This window comes from Columba livia, chromosome 9 (genome assembly GCF_036013475.1).
Source record: "Columba livia isolate bColLiv1 breed racing homer chromosome 9, bColLiv1.pat.W.v2, whole genome shotgun sequence".
Classification (NCBI taxonomy): domain Eukaryota; kingdom Metazoa; phylum Chordata; class Aves; order Columbiformes; family Columbidae; genus Columba; species Columba livia.
The window spans coordinates 69,769-94,992 of NC_088610.1; the positions used below are offsets into that span (position 1 = coordinate 69,769).

Below are 25,224 nucleotides of genomic sequence, written 5' to 3' on the forward strand. Positions count from 1 at the left end.
CTGTAGAAACGGGCAAGCTTTTGAACACTCGGAGGCTTTCAAAATAGATGTGGCTGGACCCACACAAAATTAGCTGAGCTAAATACAACTAGAAGGCAATTGCTCAGAGTTTAGCCAGGTGTGTACTGCTTAGATCATCTCTGGAAGACAAGATAGCTGACAGCCTTGAAGTAAAAGACAAGTTATGAAGGGGATAAGAGAGGAGACAACGTTTGGGAAAAGAAACAGGAAGTTTGTTGCCTGTGGAACAGAGAGGCACATGAGGAGCTGTTTTATGATATGTCGTGATACCAGTAAGGCTGTTGAGTCCATGGTTTTATCTGAGACTGAAGAAGGGCTCGTGTGTCCAAAAGCCTGACTGCTTTCTCCTCCTGAATCAGCTGATGCAGTAAGAGACCTCTGCCTACAAATTCCGTTTGTTATGCCCTGGTCTGTTGCCCATGGTCGTGTTCCACTGCCACAGATGTTACATTCAGGTACGTGGAATTCCACAGCTCACCCTGTCACATCGCAACCAGCATTAAAACTCCCTTTGTACCAACCATGAGTCGCTCTGCAGGTTTTATGTATCTGGACAGTGGGGTCTCTGAAAGCTGTGATGAGCAGCTTCAAGACCAGCAGTATACAGATGTCCCTATCAAAGTTGTTCAATATGAGCAGCTTTTAAAAAGCCAGATTAAAAATTCAAAGAAGCCCACTGTAATCCACAGCTTCCGGTCTTGTCCATCTCCATTTATCATCTTTATAGTTCAATGACAACGTTCCCCGGCATGACTCTGCCGTGCATCAGAGCTCTCCCGCCGGCTGCCTGACACCCCCAGCCCTTCTCCTGTCACAGATGCTCCACAACACGACTCCTGCTGCTGCCTCACTTCGCGAGTTTTCCCATTTCTTATTTGGACCAAAGCACAGCTTTGACCTGTCTTAACTCTCCAAGTTTAGTTAAGAAGCAATACAATACAAAACTGAACAGAAAAACAGTGTATAAATAGCAATCATTAGGAAAATGCAGCGCTCTCTCCTTCATTTCTCTTACTCCAGAACAAAACTCTGTCCTCTCTAATACAAATAATCACAAAAGGGTCTCTTTAAGGATTCGCATATAATATTTGAAGCCTGCCAGTGGCTCAAAATATACCTAAAATGCTAGAAGGAAAAAGCTCACTAATTTAAGTGAAGCTATGGACTTTAAATGCGGCAGGGCTGGAACCAAAATATTTTCTACTATGCTTTTCCTAATTGCTGGCTTCATAAAGAGAAGTCTACTCTTTGCTGTACCTTTTTCCTAAATGAAACACATTTCCTCAACATATATGCCCCTAAGTGATACTGTGCTTTATCCAAATGGGCCTCCTGAATGTAAGCCATATCAATGTTAAGTGCTTAATAACTACAGGCTAAATCCTATGATCTCTCAGCTGGACCATTAAACCCATTAAACATTTAAATAAATCAATTTTCAACGTGTGTACAAGTGGAGTGGGTTTATTTTTTTCAAAGCAAGAATCATGGCGCAAATAATTCTGTACTATAGCTTTTATAAAAGCTATAAATTATAAATTTACGTGAAAAATAATGGCAGGGATTTCCCACCTACAAAATTTTTATGCTTCCTGTAGCAGAGAACACAGCAATAAAATCCAGAAACTTCTAAATGTTTTACATACTTATGGAAAATAAAAATAAGGCCACAAAAATAGTACTGATAAACTCTAAGGTTCAGAACCCACTCCAGCCCACCGGCCTCGGAACGGCTACCCCAGGGCAAAGTGCTGGAACAAGCCGACCGCCACTGGCGACAGGCCGCACCGAAACGTAAACAGTCACCAGCAAAAGCACCAGAAAGAAGCAAATGGAGCTTAGGCCTTCTTATTATGTCAACTGCGGCTTTTAAAACAACCAGCCAAGTGTCCGTCTGTCCACAATTAGTACTAGCTGTAATTAAACGTCTTCCTATGAACAACTAATGTAAAGAATGCAGGGCATGGGTAACGTGATTGCTGTTGCCCAGCCCAGTGAACAGAACTGCTGCATCTGCATTGTGAACAATCTGGAAGCTGTGGGGAAACATTGATGAAAATCCTGATAAAAGACAATGAAAAAATAACCAGACTGTACAGTGGGAAAAGCATGAGATGTTGTTCCAACGTGTGCACAGGATAAATAATGCGATGGTCTGTGTGAACTATGCAGCTAGAAAATCATCACTGAGCCACACCTGATATACATGGACCAATTCATAGGAGAGGGCATTGTCCGACTAATTATGTCCAGCTTCCCAATATAGCCCCAAAACATTTTTAAGAAACCCACTTCATACTGCATATACTGCAAGGTAGCTACATTTGACAGCCCTTGCAACTGAGATGGAAAGTAAACTTAAGGATGAACCTTTTAACATGGGGATATTTTCTTGGAATGACGCACCTGCGACAGCAAACGCACCCGGCACAGCCAGCGTCGGCCTGCGAACGGGACACAGCGAGAAGTTGCTCTCTGCGGACTTTCAACAGGAAAACTATCACCCACCTCTTAAGCGGAATTTATAACACGGCAGCCCACGGTCAGCACGAACAAGCAATCTCTAAGTTAGCACTCCTCTAACTGCCCACTAGATACACTTCTGGTTATGTCCAGCCTAAGTATTTTTCAGTGCTGTGACAAGACCATTGTCCTACAGCATATTTGACACTGAGAGATGGGGTTTAACACCCACAGAGCGTTTGCCAGCAATAGTTCTGATAACGAGGATTTCTGATCAACATCTTGTCACCTTGACTAAAGACCTTTTTCTTGTGCAAACCTGAACATCCTATGGCAAAATTCCACTTAAAGACCTTGCTAATTATCCCTCAAGCATCCCAGCACACCCAGGTCAAGAACCCAGGGACGCGAAGGTCCAGGCTCACATCATCGTGCTCCGAGGACAAGGCCCGGTCGGAGAGGCCAGGCGCGGAGGCGTTACACCTCAGGTCTGCATTGCCCACGTCCTGCGCAGCCCTGGGGGAGTCGCACAAGGAAGGACCAGCGTTGCCTGAACTGATGGTGTCACACTGAAACAATTGCTTGGAGGTGCATTAAAATAACCTCCCAGGCAACACTGCTGTGTCTTCATGCTAGCATAAACTGTGAACTATCTTTCCATTTAATCTAAATGAGCGCCATAATTTTCCTCAGTAAAAAATGGATGTGGCAATTGTTGACTGCTCAGAGATGGGGATTAATGCTTATATACGTCTTTGACAACTATAATTGCTGAGCATTATTGTTAATGTATCACTTTTCTAGCAACATTCTAGTCCGAGGCAAGGACTTTGTGTTTGTCTGGTTTAGAGAGGAGGCTGAGGGGCGACCTCGTTGTCCTGTGCAGCTTCCTGAGGAGGGGACGAGCAGATGGGGGTGCTGCCCGTGGGAGCCGGGGACAGGGCACGCGGGTACGGCTCAGCGCTGCACCAGGGGCGTTCAGACTTGACATTAGGAAACGTTTCTTTGCCAAGAGGGAGTTCAAACACTGGAACAGGCTTCCTAGAGAGGTGGTCAATGCCCCCGGCCTGCCAGTGTTGAAGAGGCATTTGGACAATGCCCTTAATAACACGCTTGAACTTTTGGTCAGCCCTGAAGCGGTCAGGCAGTGGACAATAGGATAATTGTCAGTACCTTTCAACTGAACTCTATTCTATTCTATTCTATTCTATTCTATTCTATTCTATTCTATTCTATTCTATTCTATTCTATTCTATTCTATTCTATTCTATTCTAATACTTCTTTTGCTGTGAAAGGAGTTGAAACATCTGAATGTAACAATACTAAGGTTTTCCAACAGGGAGCACCTGAATTCACCTAATCAGAAACAACATTCCCAGTATACCATCCTGATTTTTTTTTTTAATTTTCACATGAGACTGGAGTTAATTACATGGCCTAAACTGGAGGAAGTCCTAGCCTGAAATTGGGTACTAGTCTAGCAGGGCACTAGAACACTGTTGTAAGTCTGATTAACTTGGTGGAAGCATTGCCACTGCTCCCTCCCAAATCCCTGCTAGAACCTCTGCAATTTCAGAACTTTGCATCTCCAGGAATTTTATCATCTGCTAGTTTGTTTGTTTGAAGTATTAAGAGTTTTAGCACGTCCTGTAGTAAGGAATGAAATGGATGTTAAGATGAGGTACTAAAATCTATCTTGGGAGAGTTTAAAACTCTGGTGACCACATCTGTACAAGTAAGAAACTGTAAGACTGACTGCTACGTACCGAGGCAGTAGCACCTACACTGTGGGTACGTGACTGGGACTCCCACGTACAAATACAGAGCAAGAGATGGACTTGCTGGTTTTAGTCAAGTGTTAAAGAGAAAAACAAAGAGGAACCAATACGTGTCTGTATTGCCTGCCCTTGGTGTCAGGGCAATGAGGAGCGGGACGGGTGAGAATCCCCTGCGTTCTGCTCCCAGCCACACGTCCTCGCAGCCGGTCCCGTGGCCTCCCAGCCCAGCAGAATCGCCGCGAAGCGGGGGCACAGGGGAGCGCGGCGCAGCCGGGCAGAAAGACACACCGTGCCCTGCCAGCCTGTCTGCCAAAGGAGAAGCAGCTTGTGGAATCACTTGTACATGGTCTGTGCTCCCCAACAACATCTCAACCTTTTCATTAAGTTTAAGAAAGCAGGGAGAAGTCTCAGCATTTCTAATTTTTAACTAGTTTTGTAAAGACTAATGAGAAAAAAAAAAAAAGGCTCAGCATCAATTTACTTCTTAATAGATGGTAGGTTATTCATGCAACCAGGAGAAAAGCTTCGATTGTAGCTTGCATTATAGACCACTGAGAATCAAACAGAAAGATGATACAAATCAAAAGAAATTGAAACCTACTTGCTTCATCGCTTATAAGAGTCTTTATTTTATCCTGGTATAAGAAATCCTCAATTCATTAAACACGTGTGCACTGCTGCGTGTTCAGTAACACACGCTAAGCAAATGCCAGATTTACAAGACAGAGCCTGGCTTTTCAGTGGACTAAATTTGTGTAACAGATGGATTTTTTTGAAGGAAAAGAGGCCAAAACTAGAAGTGTCTCTGGGATGGGCAAAGAGAATGCCCATTAGGAAAAGAGAATGTGAAAGGTTGAAATAAGCTGGAGTGACAGCAGAATGTTTTGATTATTCAAACAGAAACACCAAAGCCCTCTCAGTCCTACTGGAAACAGTGACCTTATATTGAAATCCTAGCCCTAGGAAATATTTGTGTCAAATTTTAAAATGTATGCAAACTATTCTAAGTTCTCAAATAATGAATGTCCAGCCTAGCCTGACATGAATTTCAAGATGAGAAGGGTTTCAAAACGCAGAGGGGACAACCCAGAACAGCTTTTGTCATCAGGGAAGTTTATGACAGGGCAAGACAGAGATGGCATGGCAAAAATGGAACCAAACCTCTCAGTACAGTCTTAAATCAGGATATATTATTTCTACATATCCAGCTATGCACTACACGACGCGTCTCTCTCCTAACCAGACAGATTACTCTTTCAGCTGCAGTGTTGTAAAACTGATTCCAGTACTTCCAACGTGGACTGAACACACGGAGTCGACCCTCTTTCTTTTTTCCTCCAGATTTTGCAGAGACAGAACTGATGTTTTATTCTGAAACTTTCCCTACAATGTTTTATTAATGTAATGGTTGGACTCACTGTGCACATTTGCAAAATTATACAGTTTAAGGGTAAACGGCTACTTAAGCACTTTAGAAGTTTACAGTTAATACAGTCCATTTACAGGGTGGCAGTTGCTGTTGCTGCTATACAAATCCCGAATAGATTTCAAAGCTACTGCTTTGTATCTGGTGTTTTGAAATGTCTTTTTACTTAAGTTATAGAGAAGCTCTTACTAAAGTAACAGTATTGCTCCATAGTCAAAAGCAGGAAGGTCTAAAACGTGCAATGGCAATTTGACTTCCGTGACACGCATTGTGGTGTAATTTTTAATTGTCTGATCACGGGTTCATTTTCCACGGGACCTGGCTCTTGTTCAGAGCACCAGCGCTCACCTGAAGAGCTGCTATGTCCATTCCTTCTGAACGCTGTCTCTTTATCCTGGATACCTATTCCTTCTTCCTCCTCACCAGGCTTTTATCAAGTCCTATGGTGTGTGTTGGCATGTAACAGTTCCCCTGGCCAGCTCCCGTCCTCATATATTTATCTTTCGCTTAGTCTTAAATTTAGCCTCTTCCATCAAAATTGAGGCAAAGCACTTTTTCTTTCTTACCTTGTCCTGGGTTTGGATGCTTTCCCAGCTCAGCCTTCGCCTCACGACAGCCTGTCCCAAGCGTTCCTCTCTTTTTGTCCTTGGCTTTTCGCCTCCTATGCTCGTGTCACAGGATCTTTTCTTCTCTTTGATCTGGAAGCCAACGGACACCTGATTATCTCGCGGGTTCTTCCAGCGAGTTTTCCCCTCCAGGCTGCGGGGAAAGGCGAGTAAGCAGCCAGCACAGGGGCACGGGAGTGCGGATGTGCAGTCTGGTCACACGGGAACTGGAGGTTTCACAGCCCGAAAAATCTCAAACAAGCATGTGCAAACAGGGGTGCAGGAGCCCTTCTCTGTCACACTTCCAATCCTAACATCAACCAACCTAGGGCTTTGTTTGGACTGTTTGTTTTTAACGTGGAAACCAGAAGGAAAGATGCTCTTTCTCTGCACTGTAACACAACACAAAGGAGGTGGCGGGAGGAGGGGGTGGGGAGGGGCGGGGGGAGAGCAACCACAACACCGGCCGTTCTATTGTTTTCTATCAAAAACTTGGCAAAGCAACAAGCTAGACACAGCTGAAATGTGCTGGCTAAAAACTTCTCAAAACTTCAATCTGAGACAGACACAAACCACGCTCAGCACCATCAGAGAAAGCCTGTCAGAGCAGCGGAGACCTGAAAAAGGGCTGCACACCAGAAAATTGAGTAATCCCTACTGACACACCACATTACGGGCATTGCCTATAATTATAATTTGCACATTTGCATGCACGTGATGTTTTATGAACTACCGGTACGCTCTAAAAAGGTTTTTTGTTGTTGTTGGTCAAGTACTCACCTGATTTTGGTATTTTTTAAAGTATGTAATTTGATTTTAAAACAGGTCTACAAAAATTGTCTCAGCTCAAACATCACTTCCTACGACCGGGAATTTAGAGGTGGAATGTTCTTTTTTCATCAGTTTGCATTGAGAGTTTGTTTAGTTTTTTAATCCTTTCAGTAAAAAAAACATTTGCCATTTCAGGTTAGAAAGGAATCCCCTTCCTAACAGACTTTCCTCAGTTCATTCTGGTGAAAAGGCAGGTGGAGGTCATTGTCTCCAGGAAGACAACGGATTGCCTTACGGACACCAAATTGAACGTGAGCCAGCAACGTGGCCTTGCTGCAGAGATGATTGGTGTCCTGGGTGGCAGGAGGCCAAGCCTGGCAGCAGCGGCAGGGAGGGCATCCATCCGTCCGTCCGTCCGTCCCTCTGCTCTGCTGGGGAGGCCACGCCAGCAGAGAGGGTATCCATCCATCCATCCATCCATCCATCCATCCACTCTGCTGGGGAGGCCAGGACGGTGTCCAGGGCTGGGCACCCCCAGCACCGGAGAGACACGGTCACACTGGGCAGGGCCCAGCAAAGGGCCACGAGGACAATGAGGGGACAAAACAGCCGAGGAACGGCTGGGACAGCCGGGACCGTGCGGCCTGGGAGAGCAGGCTGGGCCGGCTCAGCACTGTGTCCGCACCTGCGGAGCGGCAGGGACACGGGCACCCGCGCGCACCCCGGAGGGTCCCTCTGCACAGCAGGACGCGCGTGCTCCCCGGGAGGTGCCCGGGCACTGCACAGGCTGCCCGGGAGCTGGTGGAGTCTGTCCTTGGGGCGTCCCCGGGACACAGGGCCGTGGTGACCCTGCTGGAGCAGGGCTGGGACCAGACGGGACACAGAGCTTACCGACTTCTACCAATCTGTGATTCTTCGGGTCTTCGGGCTAACTCATTGCTTTGGTTAGGGTATCTTATATATCTCTAACTTTCACTATTTGTTCATCTTCGATTGCTCAGTTTTGACTAGTAGACAGAGTATCATATAAGTAACAAAGGACCTGTACTAAAGTCTCCATATTCATAATACTTGGAAGGGTGATAAAGAGCACAAGAAACTTCCTAGCGCCCTTCCTATGTTCCTGGAAAGGTACAGCTTAAATTTATCCAAGGACTGAAATAGAATAATAAATAAAATATCTAAGTATGGGCATAACTCCTCATGTCACTGGCTGACGCGCGCTCCCCAGAGGTGCCCAGCGTCACCAACAGTACCAGAGGTGCTGTCTTCACAGACGTGACGGTTTTGGCCTCGCACCTCTCCTGCCACCTCACAGCCCGGGCAGCAATCCCGCCAAACGGCCCGCAAAGCCGCGTCACCAACAGCCGCACCCCGAGCCCCGCAGCCGCCCTGCGGCCCCGCGGAGGCACCGGCCATTTTGCACAGGTTCCAGGCTGGCTCCCCAGCAGCCGCACCGCCCCGACGCTTCCACCGCGCTCCCGCAGCTGCAGGCGGCTCCAGGCCAGGCGCGGTCCCACCCGCAGGGCCCGGCGACCGCTGCCCGCCCGAGCCCCAGGGGCTCCCCCGGCACCCGCTGGCGAGCTCTGCTCGGCCCAGGAGGCCCCCGGAGCCACGAGGCCCCGCGGCGCGGCCCCGGGTGCCGCCGCCACCACCACCGAGCCCCGCGGGCCCCCGGGCCCGGAGCAGCGGTGACGTGCGGCCCCCCGAGCCGACCATGGCGGAGACCCCGCCCCGCGCCGCCGCGGGGGTTCCTCGGGGCGGGGCCTCCGCCGCCGGCCAAAGACGCCTGGCGCGTGGCCCCGCCCCTATATAAGCGGCGGCCTCGGCGCAGCGCGGGGAGCGCGGCCGCCGGCGCAGCCCAGCCGATCCGCGGAGCCGCCGCCATGGCAGGTCAGTGCGCGCGGCCACACCTCCGCGGGCGCGGGGCGCGGGGGCTGCTGGCGGCGCGGGCCGCGCTCGCGGAGCCGCCGCGCGCCAGCAGGGCGGGCCGCACGCGCCTATTTTTAGGCGGCCGCTGCCGGCGGCGGGGGGTGGGGCTGCGCGGGGGGGCCCGTCCCGCGCGGCACCGGCGGCACCGCGCCGCTCGCGGTCCAGCCTCGCGCCGCGCCGGCCCCGTCCCGCCCCGCCCCGCCCCGGGCTGTTCCCCGACGGGAGGGACGCGGGCAGCGTGGCGGGGAGCGGGGGGGGGGGGGGGGGGCGCGGAGGGGCACCACGGGCCCGCAGCGGCTCACAGGACAAAGCCCGGCCCGCCCCCGAGGCGCCAGCGAAAGCGTCTAACTCGTGCGCGTTTCAGAGCTGCCGTGCCTTGCCGCCCCTCCCGGCGCACCGGGGTTTTCTCTTTTCCCGGTTCTTGCCTCAGCTGCAGCTGCCCGTGCAGTCGGTTTCCCTTTCAGATCCGGAAGGGTGCAGGAGGTCTGGAGCTCTGCCCCGCGATGCGAGTCTTGGATAGATGCTCCTGTCACTTTAGGAATCCTGTTCTCAAAAAAGAAATTAGATAACTAGCACCTTCCTCAAAGAACAGGGGAACAGGAAAACTCTGTCTGTGCCTTTGAAAGTGCTTCCAGGTAAAGTCCTAAAGCCTCAGGGCCAAGCAGCCGGGTCCCCCTGCACGCCGTCAGCTGGGACTGCGCACGCTGTGCGGGCGCTCGCGTACCGGCGCCGCGCCTGCGGGCCGCGCAGGCCGAGGCTCTAGAGCAGCTCGGCTTTGCCAGGGAAAATCAATTACAGAGCCGTACAACTGTGTCACGTTGTCTGTGTTTTCGCAGCCACACTGTTACTAATTAGTTCAGGATGTTTCAGGGGTAACAGTGACCACTGTGTGCACATAACATTTACAGAGGTGGAGCAGGGGAGGGGACAGGGACACCCACACAACTGAAATACTGGTGGTTTAGGCAGAATCATAGAATCATTTCAGTTGGCAGAGACCCTCAGGATCATTCAAGTCCAACCATAACCCAACCCCAGCACTAATCCATGTCCCTGAGAGCTTCTCCTGCAGATGTGACTGCCGCGTTAAGCAGCAACTGGTCTTGCCCAGTTTATAGTATGGACTTATTCATAACGTGCCTGGATGTACTTTAGAGAAGGTATGAAACAGAACATAGTTTATTCAAAGCTTTGAAAGCTGTACTGACTTCAGTGTGCTACAAGTTGCCTGCATCCTCCTGTCAAGCGGTTGGAGCTTCCGGCTGCAGGCAGGAGGAAGAGGAGGCTCCTCAGCCTTCACTCCATCGTTGAGTTGACTTTACGTCTCAAAGACTTGAGTGTAAGAATGCTCATTTCCAGTAACGTGAGGACACGGCAGAAGCGTCCCACTAACAATTCAACGAACAAGACTAGTCTTGCAGTGCCAAGGTCACTTGAAAAATTAGTCCTATGCTGCTGGAAAACAAAACCAAAACAACAACAAAAAATGCCCCACAGCACCGTCCAGATGAATGTTGGGCACAATCCCACTTTGTCTACACCGGATTTTCAGTGAGAACTGTCAGAACAGAGTGATAGACTCATTTATTGAGCAGTCCAGGGGTAACACTGAGTAATGAAAAAAGTTGCCCTATTAGGAGGATGTTCGCACGCTTAAAATGCTACACACTTGCCACTTGTACAGCTTCAAAGAAACAAAATTGTTTTGTAGAGCCAAATTATATGAACAATTACACATTTGTAGCTAATGTGGATTGAAAAAAATCTTTATTCCTACCATTATAGAGCCTTTTTTGAACTTTGTAATTGACCACTATAATCTTAATCCCTCAGGACTAGTTGGTTTTGCTGCTAAGCAAAATAGAAGGTTTTGTAGCTGCTCTGTAGAGCTTGCAAACCAGGTTTGCGGAATGTATTGACAATTATGGTATATGACTTTCCACCAACTATTAAGATAGTATTAATTCGAAAAGATAGTGATGATGACTGTCTCCCGGGCTGAGGAGATGTACCAAGCCACAAGCCCGCCGAAAGCCGAGCAGTCAGTACTTAATCTGCTAGACTGGACAGTAAGCCTCTAAGCACCCAGAGCCCTCACTCTCAACCCTGGTCTAACCTAGTAAAAATCTTCTGTAAAGAACAGAAGTCACAGTTGCTAAAATAAACTTGGATGTGAAAATCTGCTCTTGAAATTCTTAGGAAGAAACTGTTTTGTGGATGGTGTCACAAATGGTTTGGTAGAAAAGAGCACTGCATGACAATAGCTGAAGAAGTTTAGAAGCTACTTGTTTGCTTTTGTCAGTCCCACCCTGGCAGTTTAAACCAACATGACAATTGAAAGAATGCAAAGCTTGTACTATATGGCCTCAATAAGCTGTATATGACAAAGTCATTATCAATCTATTTTTAAGATCCAGCTGGAGCAGATTATAGTAACAACCCAACCGTACCTCTTTTTGCTTGAAGAGCAAAATCTGTTGCTGCAAGTCTTAAATTGCTTATCGTATTGCCAGTCACTTCCCATTTAAATCTTGCATTCTTGTGACAGAGCTGCAACCATGGGCTGCAGAACAACTCATCTGCAAAATCCTGAGCTAGCAAAACTTAATGCTGCTGTTCAAGATCTAATTGAATGCTGTTTTTCATTTGAAAATGAAATGTAACTTTTATGCTGCTCTGACCTCAGGGTTGAGAGCTGAACCTTGAGTAACTCTACAAAATTCTACTAACTTTAGACCAAATGCAACCTCACTGACTCCCAATACTTGTAGCTTAAAACCAGTATATTAATGGCTAAAATAAGGCTCTTCAGACCTTTTGGATTGTCTCTAACATTTGGTATGACTTATTTTACCTGTGGACAAACTAGAACTTGTTTTCTCTTGCAACAGTTGTGTTTGTTTTTTTTTTTTCTTTTAATTGTATTTTGCCACAGGCCAAGTTACTGATAGCAAGTGTAGCTATGCAAATATAACCTGCTTCATTCAGCCTCGTGGGCAGGCCCAATGTGCAGAGTTAGGTGGCACACCATGGAGGTCTCGCAGCACCATCACCTAACAGTACTAGGTTTCTGGTATCTCTGTCTCAGAATAAAGCAGTGGATCATGCTGACCTGACCGAGTTCCTCTCTTCCAGACCAGTCTTTCGTGACTTTAGCCACAAATGACTCCTACGTGAAAGGAGCGCTGGTACTCGGCTCATCCTTGCAGCAGTACAGAACGACAAGGAAGCTGACTGCGCTCATCACGCCTCAGGTCTCAGATCTGATGAGGTAAGGCCGCCCCCAGAGCTCAGACTGACACGGTTCCTCCTGATGTGGAGGCTGAAAAAATGGAAGTTAAGTTCCTTAATAGTAACCTTCCAGAAACTTTGCAGAATTGAACGTAATATACTGTCTGGAGTTCTGTAAGTTCTTCACACATGAAAATGTGGTGTTTGGGTGGTTTGGTGGTGGTGGGTTTTTTTGGCTTTTTTTTTCCCCTGTATGGTGAGTTAACCGATACTCTGCAGTTATAGCACTAAACTGTGACTTGACACGGGTATTTCAACTGGATCTCCGCTCTTTCATAGTCCTGCTTAGAACTGTCCAACACCACAATATTGCCTGTGTGTTCATTAGTGCTGTGTGCATGCATGTGGAGGTGGGAGTTAGGGGACTGGTATTTATTTGTATTGCAGAAGCGTTCCTGATTGACATAATGTAACACAAGCTCTCTTGAAATCTAGCAGACATCAAACGAGAGAAGAAAATGAGCAGAACTAAAGTAGCACCAAGTATGTCAAATCAACAGAAGCATCTCACCTGGTCACCACAGTACAGCAAATGAAATTACCAGGCAGCTGCTTCCTACAGCTTCTCTAGAGTAGTCTCAGTGTGGAGCGGACTGGCTGCTCTTTCTACAAGTAAGAGGAGGGTAAAAAACCAGTTAACTGAATAGCTACCTGAATAACAAGATTCTCTACATAGGGAAGTTCCTCTGAAAGGATCTCTCAATTTATAGAGACAGAAGTGGCTCAGTAATAAATGGAGTGACTCTCCCTGGAGTCTCCTGGCAGCATAACAGCCTTATCAATATAAAGATGTTACGCACAGGAACGTTCATGCTATCCCGTTAGGTGAGCGCGCTCTTCAGAGGAACCGTAGACGCGCGCGTGTGCTGGTGCCAGCCAGCACCGTGCCCTCAGGCCAGCCGCACCGGCCTGGTGCTGTGACCGGAACTTGCTAACAAGGGATGCCTTCCGTTCAGAACAACTGTCCATACCAAACTGTCACTATAAAGACAGGCTTACAAGGCAGAGTTCTCAAGCTCATTTGCAAGATTTGTGGCTCAAATTGTACTGATTGTACTGAGCATTCAAGATACACTGCAGAATAGCAAGACTTTACTGATGCTTCATATCTTAAGCAGCATGAACTCCCTAACCTCTCTTAAACTAATAGTAATGCTTTACAGATAGTCAAACAGGGGTTGGATATCTGCCACACATTTTCACCACAAGGTCTGAAAGTTTAAGTGCCATTCTGAGCTGAACGTGATACTGGGCCAAGACGCTGCTGTACCCACAGCCGTCCGCGAGCGAGCCTTCACAGCTGCGAGGAATAAAGGACCTTTTAGCAACTGGGTCTAGTCAGCTGTCCCTAACAATCACAAATCCAGAACAATGTTGTTGTAACTATTGCATAAACTTCTGTTTCAACTGTTTAGGATTCAGCTACTGTCCTGCTGAAGCTACTCTGACAGCTTCCCATTTCTTGATTGCCTGCTCAAAGTAGGCTGTTAATTTGCCAACAAGAGTGGCTGAAAAAAGCTATGTAGAAAGTTGGTACTATATAGCCATGACCTACTGGACTTGATAGCAATGCCAACTAAAGACCTGTTTGCAGAGGAAGAAAAACCCAGACAAACGTCTTTGTTCCCCACTTACTGATGGCGTAAGAAATACTGCCAGGTTCCCGTCGTCTCACTTCTCTTTATGGAGTCTGTCACCTGCTCTGGTGCTGCAGTAACAACAGAACTGTATCTTGGCAATTGACTCTTTCCCCAGGAGGGTGCTGGAAAAAGTCTTCGATGAAGTCGTATTAGTGAATGTGTTGGACAGTGGGGATTCGGCGCACTTGGCGCTAATGAAGAGACCCGAGCTGGGCGTCACACTAACAAAGCTGCACTGCTGGGAACTGACACAGTTTTCAAAATGTGTTTTCATGGACGCAGACACAATGGTACGTGGTCACGTCTCCTGGCACCTCTTGGTGACCTGGGATGGGGGTCGCTGCATTTTGTTTTTCTGGGCTGTTTTTGGTGCTGTGGGTGGAAGGGGCTGCTGCTCTTGTGCCGTCTGGTTTTTGTTTGTTTTTAAGAGGAGAGGTAATACAGGCCTTTTTGGACTAGTAACTCTAAAATACATGTAACGTAGTCTGTGGCGACCATCTCCAGAAGGTATTATATCAATGCCTTTGTCTTAAAGAAGATAAGAACTTACATATCTTAAGGTGGATGTCAAAATCCTATAAAACAATACCCCAATTCCTAACCTAAAAAGGATTTATTTTTTTTTTACCCCCTTTACAACCAGGTTTTGTCAAATATTGATGAGCTTTTTGAGAGAGAAGAGCTGTCTGCAGCGCCAGATCCAGGCTGGCCTGACTGTTTTAATTCTGGCGTTTTTGTTTACCGACCTTCCATTGAAACGTACAATCAGCTGTTGCAGTTCGCTACAGAGAAAGGCAGCTTTGATGGTATGTATTAATTTGCATTTCAATATAAGTTAGAGCAGAATGGAAATAGTGGTTGGGATGGCTCAGTAACTACATACATGTCATACAAACTCTGATAGAATTCTGAACCCAGTGTAACTATACAAAAGTTAGATCCTTCTCACAACGGAGGCTGTCATTACAATACATAGTAAAACTATTCTTTTCAGACTTTGTGAATTAAAAAACCCAAAGAGATTGGCCTCCAAACTAGCAGCTGTAGGCACTAGCAATGTAGAATTGTGTAACGAGATCTTTAGGGTGCAGCAAGCACAGTGCACGCACTGGCAAGTGAAACGGCGGTGCTACGCTTCAGGCATTCCGAACGCCCGGAGCCTGAACGTTCTATGCTAACTCAAACTGCTGCGGAAAAAACAGCGCTGAGTGCAGCTTCAGAGAAAAAGCATTTGAAGATGCAACTCCTTCTTCATCTGCTACGTGATAGCTTCCTGTCACTGTAGGGTGCTGACCGTCTTTTTCCCAATATCAAGTGCACGTAGCCATGGCTGATCCCACTATGGGTCACTTGGGACTGGCCACTGTGCCAGATCTCAGCTTGAGGAGCCAAGGTCTGCTGCCCTGTAAGTCTCCTAAATCTACTGCCGTTGCACACAGTGCTTGAAAACCGCTATAGTTAAAGGCTTCTCAATGACTGTCACTTTGTTTTGTGCTGCAGCAGTCAGATAATGAAATTTAGTAACTGAAAAAGCTACAGAAAGCTTCATAAACAAGACCATGAAAGGAACTCTTAATAGAAGGTCATTAGCCAACCCATCGACTTACCTTTCAGCACTTGTAAAAAGCAAAAAATAGTAGATGGTGCTCTTAGTCTGCAGAACAATCCCTGTTTCTGTGGGAACTCCTGTGTGTGGCCTCTCAAAGAATATGAGTCACAGCTGGATGCTAATGCTGCCATAGGAATGAACTCCAGTGGAAATGAGCACTGCGGAGTAAGGAGGAGTCTGTCTGCAGCTCATCCCGACAGGTAGCAGCTGGTAGCCTTGGGAGTGCTCTCAAATGTTGGGTGTAAATTGATCACCAGCTATAGCAAAAGCTGTAGCATAGTACTGAATTGTTGCATTACAAAACAACAACACCACAAAAAAAAACCCCAACCCCCCCCAAAACCCCAAAACACTCAAAAACCCAAAGCAAACAAAAAGCCACACACAAAAAACGCCACCACCAAACCAAAACTAAACAAACAACCCCCCCTCAAAACCCGACACCCTGAAATCCCCAGATGCAGGTGCATCGTTGTGCAAACTGACTGTTGAGTAGCTCCAGGAACATCCGAGACTTGGTGGCTAAAGCACAACAGTGAAACTTCCTCCGTGCCCTAAACATGAAGCAATTGCTGTGGGTCTTAACAGCAAAAATGGTGGGTTAATGGTTTAGGTACCAAATTTCTAGAACTAATTTGTACATCAGCTTTAAAATGTATTTATTTTTTATTAAATGGTAGCACTCATCTGAGTAGAGACCTTGGCGCATTCTGCCACCTGCATAAGCTGCTGCTGAGCTCATGAACTTGGTGGGGAGAAAGGGGATTTAAACTTAAATTGATCCAGCCATTAAAAAAGTTCCTAGGAAGCTTTAAGAGAAACAGCTGTAAGGGGTCAGTGCCCTCAACAGGACACAGGGATGCGAACTCAACAAGCTACCCAGCTGCGCGTAGCTGAAGTCTGAGCACCCCATTTGCAGTAGCAGTAACTAGGAATCGCAAGACTTTCCGGAGTATTCGCTGTTCGTTACAGCGGAGAGATGCCTCCCATGTAATGCTGCTGTCCAGAAACGGCAGCGAGATGGCTACTTTACCTTTCCCGATAACGAGGAATGGGTCATGCAGTCATTCTAGGTACCATCTAAAAGTAGTGGAGGGAAAAAGTTTGGTTGTAAGAGAAATCTGGTAGCACTGATACATTAAGAACATTGCTATTGCTTCAATAATCTGCTGGGGTTTAAAATGGTTATTTTTACATATAAAGATATAATGCAGCAAGACTGTATGTATAACTGACGTAACTACTACCTGATTCTTTCATCTTATGGCCAAGGTGCAGTTTATACAAAACTACTGTTGGGGCCTGGACTAGGACAAATAAATGCAGCTTTCAGTGGCTGCTTTGGCAAAAGTACATGCAATCTGAAAAAAAGCCAAGTATGTAAGAAACGTGAGAGAAAGTCCTGTAGAATACGTGAAATATATTGTCGCTGCCTCTTCAGCTACGAGCCGCCTGTTCTGAAGGCATCCCACACTTTCTTCTTTCCTAGAAGATCTCACCATTTACATAAGCATTCTTAAAGCAGCATTAGGTTAGACAGTAAAATGGAAGAGCTGAGTAAAGACCAGGGGAGTCGCCTGGTTTCTTTGACTCTGTCCTCTGTGATGGGCACAGCTCCAGATCGCTTTCCTTCCCCGATGCCTCGGGGGGCAAGAAGAGGGTTGAGGCCGCGGGGCTGAGCCGCCGGGCGCGCTCCCTGCGCGGGCAGCGGGACGCGGGGCCGTTCTGTCCGTGTACCGCTGTACGTTAGGTTTGTGCCCAGCGTCTGGGCACTTCAGTGCAAAAAGCAAATTCTGATCAAACATCAAGGAGACTGTAAACCTTAGTCCTGTTCCAAATCTAATCATAGCCCAATAAAAAGCGATTCCTGAGTCAGCAGAGACTGAATGCTTTAGAAAACTGAAGATTAAAACATTGTCTCTTTTCTAACTAAGCTATCCATTTACCTGCTCTTCAGCAGTGCTACTTGCGAAGGCAGTTACAGGTGAAGGGAAGACAGCGAACGAAAGGGCAGGGACTGCCTTCAATCTCCTTCATAAGAGGAACTATTAACACTCCAAGACTGAGTATGTTCACTGCAATTAGGAATTAATGGACATAAATAAGCAGTTTTTACTTCTCAGTAGCTGCTTATAAACTACTCTGCTTTGGGCCAGAGGCTTTTTTGTTTGTTTTTTCAAAGCTGCTCCATTACTGACATACCAAACCACTTCAGACTCGCTGGACCTCCTCACAGCCTCCGCTTGCGAGCTAAGAGGTGATCCTCCCAACGCAGTCCGTCTGGCCATAACTTACATTGTTAGTCAGCAGCTTTTCAGAGCAGAACTGGGAACGCCTGTTGCCTGTTAAGGGACATAATGACGCTTTATAGAGTTGTCACCAAGACTGAATGTGCTTTTCTTGCCAGATCAGTGTAGTCGATGCATCCAGGGCTGCAGGTTTAACAGACCACTGATACCGTAACTCTGGCATTGAGATGTTGGTCATACATCTGTAAGCACAATAAAATAAAACTACTTGTTGGCACCTGATCTTCTGAGCTACAGCTTTCCTGAAGCTGAACAGGGCCCAGCTGTCGAGTCCTGTTTCTTGCTGCCTTACACAGCTTGAACTCAACCTGCAGAACTGCGAGTGGCTGGGTTTGCGAGCAGCTTGCTGCCTTTTAGCAGCAGTGACCCCACACGTACTGCGGATTTTCCAAGGCTGCAAGGGTTAGAGCGTTGTTCACAAATAGAACTCCAGGGCTCCGTGCCAAACTCCTACTGGACATGACAACTGCACCACTGACTCTTAATTAGTGAAGTGACTAAAAAAACTGTAGAACAGCTCTCTGATGCTTGTAGACTATTAATGTGTTCTCTTTCAGGTGCAGATCAGGGGTTATTAAACACCTTCTTCAGCAGCTGGGCAACAACAGACATGAGCAAACATCTACCATTTATTTATAATTTGAGCAGTACTTCTGTATATTCCTACCTTCCAGCATTTAAAGCGTAAGTTCAACATTCTAAGAAGACTTGCAGAGCTTATATAAGCTAATTTATTTTAGCAGAATGAACATGCACAATGTGAACTTACCCAGTTTTTCTCAAGGGAGACCATTACTGTCAATAAAAGAAGGTATAATAGTTTCCTTTCTTTAAAAAAAAGAGTTGAATTAATGCTAGTTAAATAAATTGTCTCAGGGTAAATGCAGAGAAAAAGCTCTATCTGTAGCTTAAGCCATTCATCCCTGGCGGTAACACTGAGGTTCATTTAGAGTAAGCACGTCAGACAGGTCAACTGCAAAGGAAGAACCACTTCTCCACCGTGGCGCTGTCTAGTTCAGCCCGTCGCCGGTGGTACTGTTACCACCTGGACACTGACCCTTTCCCTGTACCAATGACTCGTATTTTTAGAACCAGTTGTTACAGTTCATCTAATCAGTCTATGCCATCCAAATAAACATGGTGAACAAAGGGTCATATAAAGCTAGAATTGTCTCTCAGCAGTCTTCCTAGACTTCAGGCAGTTCCCCAAGTAGTAACAGGATAGAACAAAACTGCAGCCAAGCACCACAGCACCGCACGTTTCCTGCGTCAGGAAAACTACTACATTCTCCCCAGCCGGCAGCAGTAGATCTGGCACGCGAGTAAACCGTTCAAGAGTTACCATAAACAGGAGCAAGCACGGGAAGCTGAAATGTTACACAGAAACTCTTATTCGTGAAGAGCAGCAGAAGCTGGGGCGGGTGGGAAAGTCCCAATTGCGTAAAAACAATCTGATCTCCGAGTGACATGAGGTTACCGGTGTCTGAAGCAGCAGCTCGCATAAGCAGGACTGTTGCTGGCTCAAGATCAAGCTATGTCTTGTGATTTGAAATCCTGTCATGCTAAAAGTGGAACACTTATTTAAAGAAATGTATGCAAGCCTAAGAATGACTAAGTAGTTGGGCAGCGTTTGATAAGCAAACAGCTATTGTAAACTATGTCCTGGTTCTGAGGCCGCTGGTTGTTACTCACATGACCTTAAATTTGCAAATGACCTTGTTGCCACAAAAGACTGACAGGATCTGGGGGTCCTGACAGAATTCCACGCGCCCGGTCGAATCAGCTGCCAACTGAACGCAGCCGCCCTTCCGGCGCAGAGCGCTGCAGGCGCAGCCCTCTGAAGCAGCACGACCATTTCCCTTGGTTAGATCAGCAGCTGCGCTTCTGATAATCAGCAGTTGGAATAAAGTGAAATTTAAACCTCCTGACATCAATAGCTAAGTTTTTCGCAGCTCTGTACAGCGAGACTGGATTTCACAGCAGTCTCAGTAATCCTTTTTCCAAAGGAAAATGCCAATTCATGACAAATGCTCTGTAACCTCAAAACATTGATGAAGGACTTTTCTGGGAGATGGGGAAAGACAGATTAGTGGCTGAGGCCAGTGTGGACATAAAGCTTCCTAACAGTTGAGCTTAAATGTTAAAATAAAGTGTTACAGATCTAGAAAGTATCTAGAAAGCAGATATTGAACACACGGTAGAAGCTTGGCATCTGTCAGCTGCTGTACAGGCCCTGAGTGCCCAGAGCACTAAGAATAAGCTTTTCCATTTGCACCAAGTGTAATATAACACTTCTTAGGCATTCTCTGGCTAAAATAGCCTTGATTTTTGAACAATGACGAGTTTCCTCAGAACAGCAGCAGCCCAAGGTGAGGAGAGCTCAGGCTGTTGAAAAGCGCTGTGGCAGGTAATGCCGAATCCCGACACGGAGTTTAAAGTAAAGCCCAGGAACTGACCTGTTAAAGACACGTTCGTTTTTTTCTTGCAATTACTGCAGATACTGGACCTTGTTTCACACATGCACAGGTTTTCATTGTGCAGTAAGATCAGTTGTGTTCCAAATATTAAACGTGAATACTGAAGTACAGCACAGTAGCAGAAGAACCTCCACCCAAATGCTCGCTGCCTTGTCCTGAATATTATAAAGTTTTGAAACACACCTGCACAGGATCATATGTAAAACTCCTTAAACATCTGAGTCTGGGTAAAAATGACCAGTGTGTGCTTAACAAAGTGTTAGACAAACTAGCTTGGCATTGTTGTCTATTCTAATCACATTATGTTGAGATCACATCCTAATATGATGCAAACTGAACTAGGGGAGACAGTCGCTATTAGAGAGACTTGAACTACTGGTTCACAAAACTGACTCCAGCTGAACTCTAGTTCTGGAACCAAAGGACAGAATTAATGCCGCCTCTTTTAGTGTCAGGTTCTTTACTTCCAAAGGGAGTTCTTAAAAGAACATACTGGTAATATTTGGGACAAAGCTAGAAATCCGTATTGAAAATGGAGTTAAAATAGTTTTTAAAAGAAACAAACCCACCACCACAACTCCCAACATCCACCAATGACTAAACCGAAGTTATTTAGAAAATAACGGTTGCTTTTGTAGCGAGACCCTGCTGCGCCCGTGCCAGGAGTCCTTAGTGCCTCAGGGGCAGAAAACGTGATTGTGCAGCCGGGCCTGCAGTGACCCTTTCCTATAGGGCTGTAACTGAAAGGGTGACCGAGTCCTAACGCTGACCCTTCTCTACGTAATGCTTGCAATGCCTAACTGTCTGGATCACTGACTTTGGAGCAGAATCTTTCTCACTTTTAAAACCAGTTCCGATTGCAACGGCTGCTTGAGACTGCTCTCTCCTGAGCTATGGACATCATTCTACCTAAAGACTTGAGTTGGCTGTAAGTACTTAAATAGCCCAGACCATTAGGTTTTGGCTGTATTCTGACTAGTGTAATGTAGAATTCCATCTGCATTTTTTCTGTCGTATTGCAATGCTTTCAGTCCCAATAGGCATTGGCAGTTTGATCATTTAGTGTTTAGCGTCCTAAATATATTCATATTTCTGTTTTCTGGACACCTACAAAAACTGCAGGCTAAAAAAAATAGGTCTGCCAGTCAAAACTGTTGTTTTCTGGACCCCTGCGTGGCCTGCGGTTCTGACTTCTTCTGTCCAACAGGTTTGGTGCCAATACTAAAGTGGTGCATTTCCTGGGAAGCACAAAGCCATGGAACTACACATACGACTCCAGAACAAAAAGCATAAAAGGCAATGTGGATGACCCTAAAATAGTTCACCCAGAATTCCTCAACATGTGGTGGGACACCTACACAGTAAACGTTCTGCCATTACTAGAACAGCACGGAATTGTTCAAGAGGCTACTACAGGTGGAAACATGGTATGTGCTTTAATATTCTTGTACAAACTGAAGGATGGGTGACAGGTTCTTTACCATTTCACCGATTTTCCCTTTCCTCTGTCCAACTTGGAGCACAGGCGTGGCTTAGTTTGTGGGACGCAGGGTTTTTTGGTTGTGTTCTTTTAAGCTTGGAATAAATAACACTAGAGAACGGAAGCATGCTATAGAGCGGTCGTGAACGTAGCTGTCTGCTTGCCTAACGGTGTAAGCGGCTAACGGTGCACCAGAACCTGTACTGCAGTAAGTCTGTCACAGATGCAGAGAAGGGCCCTACCTCCCCGTGTGCTGCAGCTAACGAGGTTCTCCAGCAGAAGAACCCCAGCTCGGGTCAGCACGCAGTACGCACACACAGATCTTGCATGGTGAAACAGATCTAGGTAAGCCTAGGATACCCAGAGAAAGAAACTTCTGTAGATGGGCAGCGATGAATCCCTGTACTTACCAAGGCCAAAGAGCTGCTTCTGGCTCTAGTTCTCATCCCAAGCTTAGCAGCTCACATCTGACTGCAGACCTTATAGTCTTACATGGGCCAGTTTAAGTTCTCAACCTTTCTAAGACCAACTTTGATCTCCTAAAATGTGCTTCCTCTTCTTAACTTTACATCTTTCTAATAAACCATTTGCAGCTATCGGGCTTGGTCTATACTCTGGCTTTCTCTTGTGGCTTCTGTAGAGAGGTATGAAGAACTTAAACTTTCTTTTTCTTCGCTGCCCTCCCTGCCAGCTTCTGTGACTGCGCTGTGATTGTGCTGGGAAAGCTGCACCATCCCTGCCCGCTGGCAACGCTTGCTGCCGCGCATGAGAACTTCACTTCATTGTCCCATTCTAACGGCCTGTTGCTCAGTTTAGCTATGCAACCTGTTTCTGTATTTTCACTCTGCCTTTCCTTCCAGGCAGAGGTTACAGAGGCAGTGTCCCACATATCAGTATCAGCACCATCACCAGTATTACCAACCATATCTTCAGAAGAACGCAAGGAGCGGTGGGAACAGGGCCAAGCTGACTATATGGGAGTGGATTCCTTTGACAACATCAAGAAGAAACTCGATACCTACCTTCAGTAGTGCCTGTCTCAAACAGCAGTGATGCGAGGACTTGTTCCAGAACTAACAGCTAGAAAGGTGTAGATGTGGTCAGTTACACTTGCTAGTAGCTTGGTGAAAAACTTCTTGGCTGAGGCCTCTGCAGTGCAACAGATGAAGACTGAGCAAAAGCTAGGAAGCAGAATTCCTTGGGCCACCCACAACTGCCCAATTTCCAGTTCTCCATACTAGATAAAACCAGGTATTTTCAGCTTAAATTTTCTTCTGTTGTGATCAATTGGCTCAAAATATCCCTTGAAACTGGGTTTGTTACCTCACCTCATTAAGGTGATTAGCATTGATTCCTTTGCTTGCTGTTTTAGATGTAAAAGTCTAATTCATGGAATTGCTCATACACTAGAGTGGTAGCCATTCTGCTTTACCATAGATGTGTTAACGACACTGGGATACACACAGGTGTGACAGTAATAGCACTGCTTTGCTCTTCCAGTCACAATTGCACTGAAGTGTTGGCCAGGTTCTTACGCACAGTGCCTGCAGCGTGGCAGAATGCATTTTCAGTTCTGTATCCTACGGGACTAGTCAACCTGAGTTTCTGTTACTTGCAATGTTGCACTTGATAACAAAAATAAAAAGTTGTCATGCATTTCTGACTTCCCTAAACTCTCGAGAAATTTAAAACAAGAGGGAGCTCTGAAGCAGTCTAACTACAGCATTCAACAGTTACAACCCTTAAGCTCTGCTAATGCCGCTCCAGCTGTCAGTAGCACTTGTCCAGCTGTTAGCTCTGCACTGACTTGCAGGGCGCTGCCCGAGCGCAGGACAGGGCCGCGCAGGGAGCGCCCGCCGCTCGCCTCGGCAGCGCGGCAAGAGGCACTGAAACACCATCCCCAGCGTGAGCCCTGTACCTTGTTTACGTTGTCTGTAAACACAGTGGTGACGCTGTTTTGGCAAAGAAAGACTAAACGGCTGCTTAAGTGACTGTACCTACCCTGATCAGGAAAACTGCTCTTTCCATGTGTGCAGAGAGTAAAAGAAAGTGCTTCTTTTCCCACACTCAGGCTACACGTTGTATTCTAAGACGTGGAAAAGCAGTAAAAATACCACATTAACAAAGGCATGCTGAAGACAGAGCGGCTGTACTGTTTCAGATCATCCTTCAGCTAAAGCCTAAGCAGAACCAAACTAGTGTTGTCTTTGACAGCAATACTCTGTACTAGCCGAGAAACACTAAGGAAACATTTAATTATTTCCTAATAAGGGCGGATTTTTGCAGGAAGCTAGCGAGTGCTAAACTTCTGGCCTAGAGATAAAATAAACCATCAACGAGCTCTCATAATTGGCTGGTAAAGCAGAAGACATAATCTGGGTATGAGAGTTAGTTTGTTTTAACTTGTTTTCACTACTGAATTGCTCTAAGGTTCCCTGGTCACCGTGCAGCGACGATGCTGAAGGTGAGGTCCGAACCAGGGCAGCTTGTAGCCATTTGAAAATACGCATCATCCGAACTCCCAGCTGTAACTGGCCCTTTCCTGCGTGCAGTTTTCTTTTGCTGTGTTGGGGTTTTTTAACAGATAAATTTGAAGTTGTGTGAAAGCAGGAGGGATGCCCGGTTACAATCTGCACTGACAGAAGTATACTCTATCCAACAAGAACAAATACTGGAGTTCTGCATGCTCACAAAATGCTCTATGGAAAATGGTAAAATCCTCGTTTGAAGACAGCCAAACAGTCTAGTTTTGCTGCCCTTGTCTGTATTAATGCTAGAGAATAGGCACATTACTACTTTTTAAGCTTAGTTGGAGAGAGCTGAACGTGTAAAAGCATGAGACGATACCAACCTGAACGTTTGGTTTAGCATGTAAGTTTTGTTACGTGATAAGGAGAGATGCTGAATAAGATGAAAAGGTGCATGTTTTTGGTTAACAAATATAGTTAGTAAAGAAAGAACCTATAAAACCATTCTGTCCTATAAAACCATTCTCTGTGACTTATACTATGGTCAAGTGTTTACCCACAGCCTCAGGAAAGCAAAAGGTATGACATCTATACCTAACTCTATGCAGTTTATTTTCAATAAAATTACCTTTATGTTGTTATCTGCCACTATTTCCTTCATAATTACAGCAGGCAGCCTTTGCAGAAAAACAGAGATCCCGTTTTATCCCTTGTAATAGTGTCACTTGAAAACAACCATTTTCTGCTCTAAAATTCAGGTACTCCAAGCAGTAACTGAAGTAAAGCTCTGCCTTATTGTGACTCCAGTATTCTAACTCCGTTTGCCCTTAAAAAGCATATAATCTAAGTTTCCCTAGATGGCAACAGCTCAGAGCAACTCTTTAGAGTTTAGAAGGCTTTTTTTCATTTATATCTTTATTTTATATGACAGACTACTAAGTCAGTCTTTGGAA

The 25,224-nt window shown here is 46.2% G+C and overlaps 1 protein-coding gene across 2 annotated transcripts; it reads left to right on the forward strand.

Moving 5' to 3' along the window:
• The first annotated feature begins 8,351 nt into the window (after positions 1-8,351).
• On the forward strand, positions 8,352-23,459 carry GYG1 (glycogenin 1). Of its 2 annotated transcripts, XM_065073291.1 has the most exons (8): positions 8,352-8,958; positions 12,133-12,268; positions 14,044-14,218; positions 14,572-14,734; positions 18,404-18,530; positions 21,531-21,750; positions 22,397-22,447; positions 22,664-23,459. In XM_065073291.1, exons 1-8 carry the CDS (start codon positions 8,952-8,954, stop codon positions 22,832-22,834), a joined length of 1,050 nt encoding a protein of 349 aa, XP_064929363.1. In that variant the 5' UTR covers positions 8,352-8,951; the 3' UTR covers positions 22,835-23,459. The 2 variants fall into 2 exon arrangements, with proteins under 2 accessions (XP_064929363.1, XP_064929364.1); XM_065073292.1 differs by lacking the exon at positions 22,397-22,447.
• Positions 23,460-25,224: the final 1,765 nt, after the last annotated feature.

What these genes read in the sequence shown, in the direction of transcription:
- GYG1 (XM_065073291.1), top strand. An exon ending in AGAGAAAGGCAGCTTTGATG is followed by an intron (nt 14,735 to 18,403) that starts GTATGTATTAAT and finishes GTTCTCTTTCAG; the next exon opens with GTGCAGATCAGGGGTTATTA. An exon ending in CTACTACAGGTGGAAACATG is followed by an intron (nt 21,751 to 22,396) that starts GTATGTGCTTTA and finishes AACCATTTGCAG; the next exon opens with CTATCGGGCTTGGTCTATAC.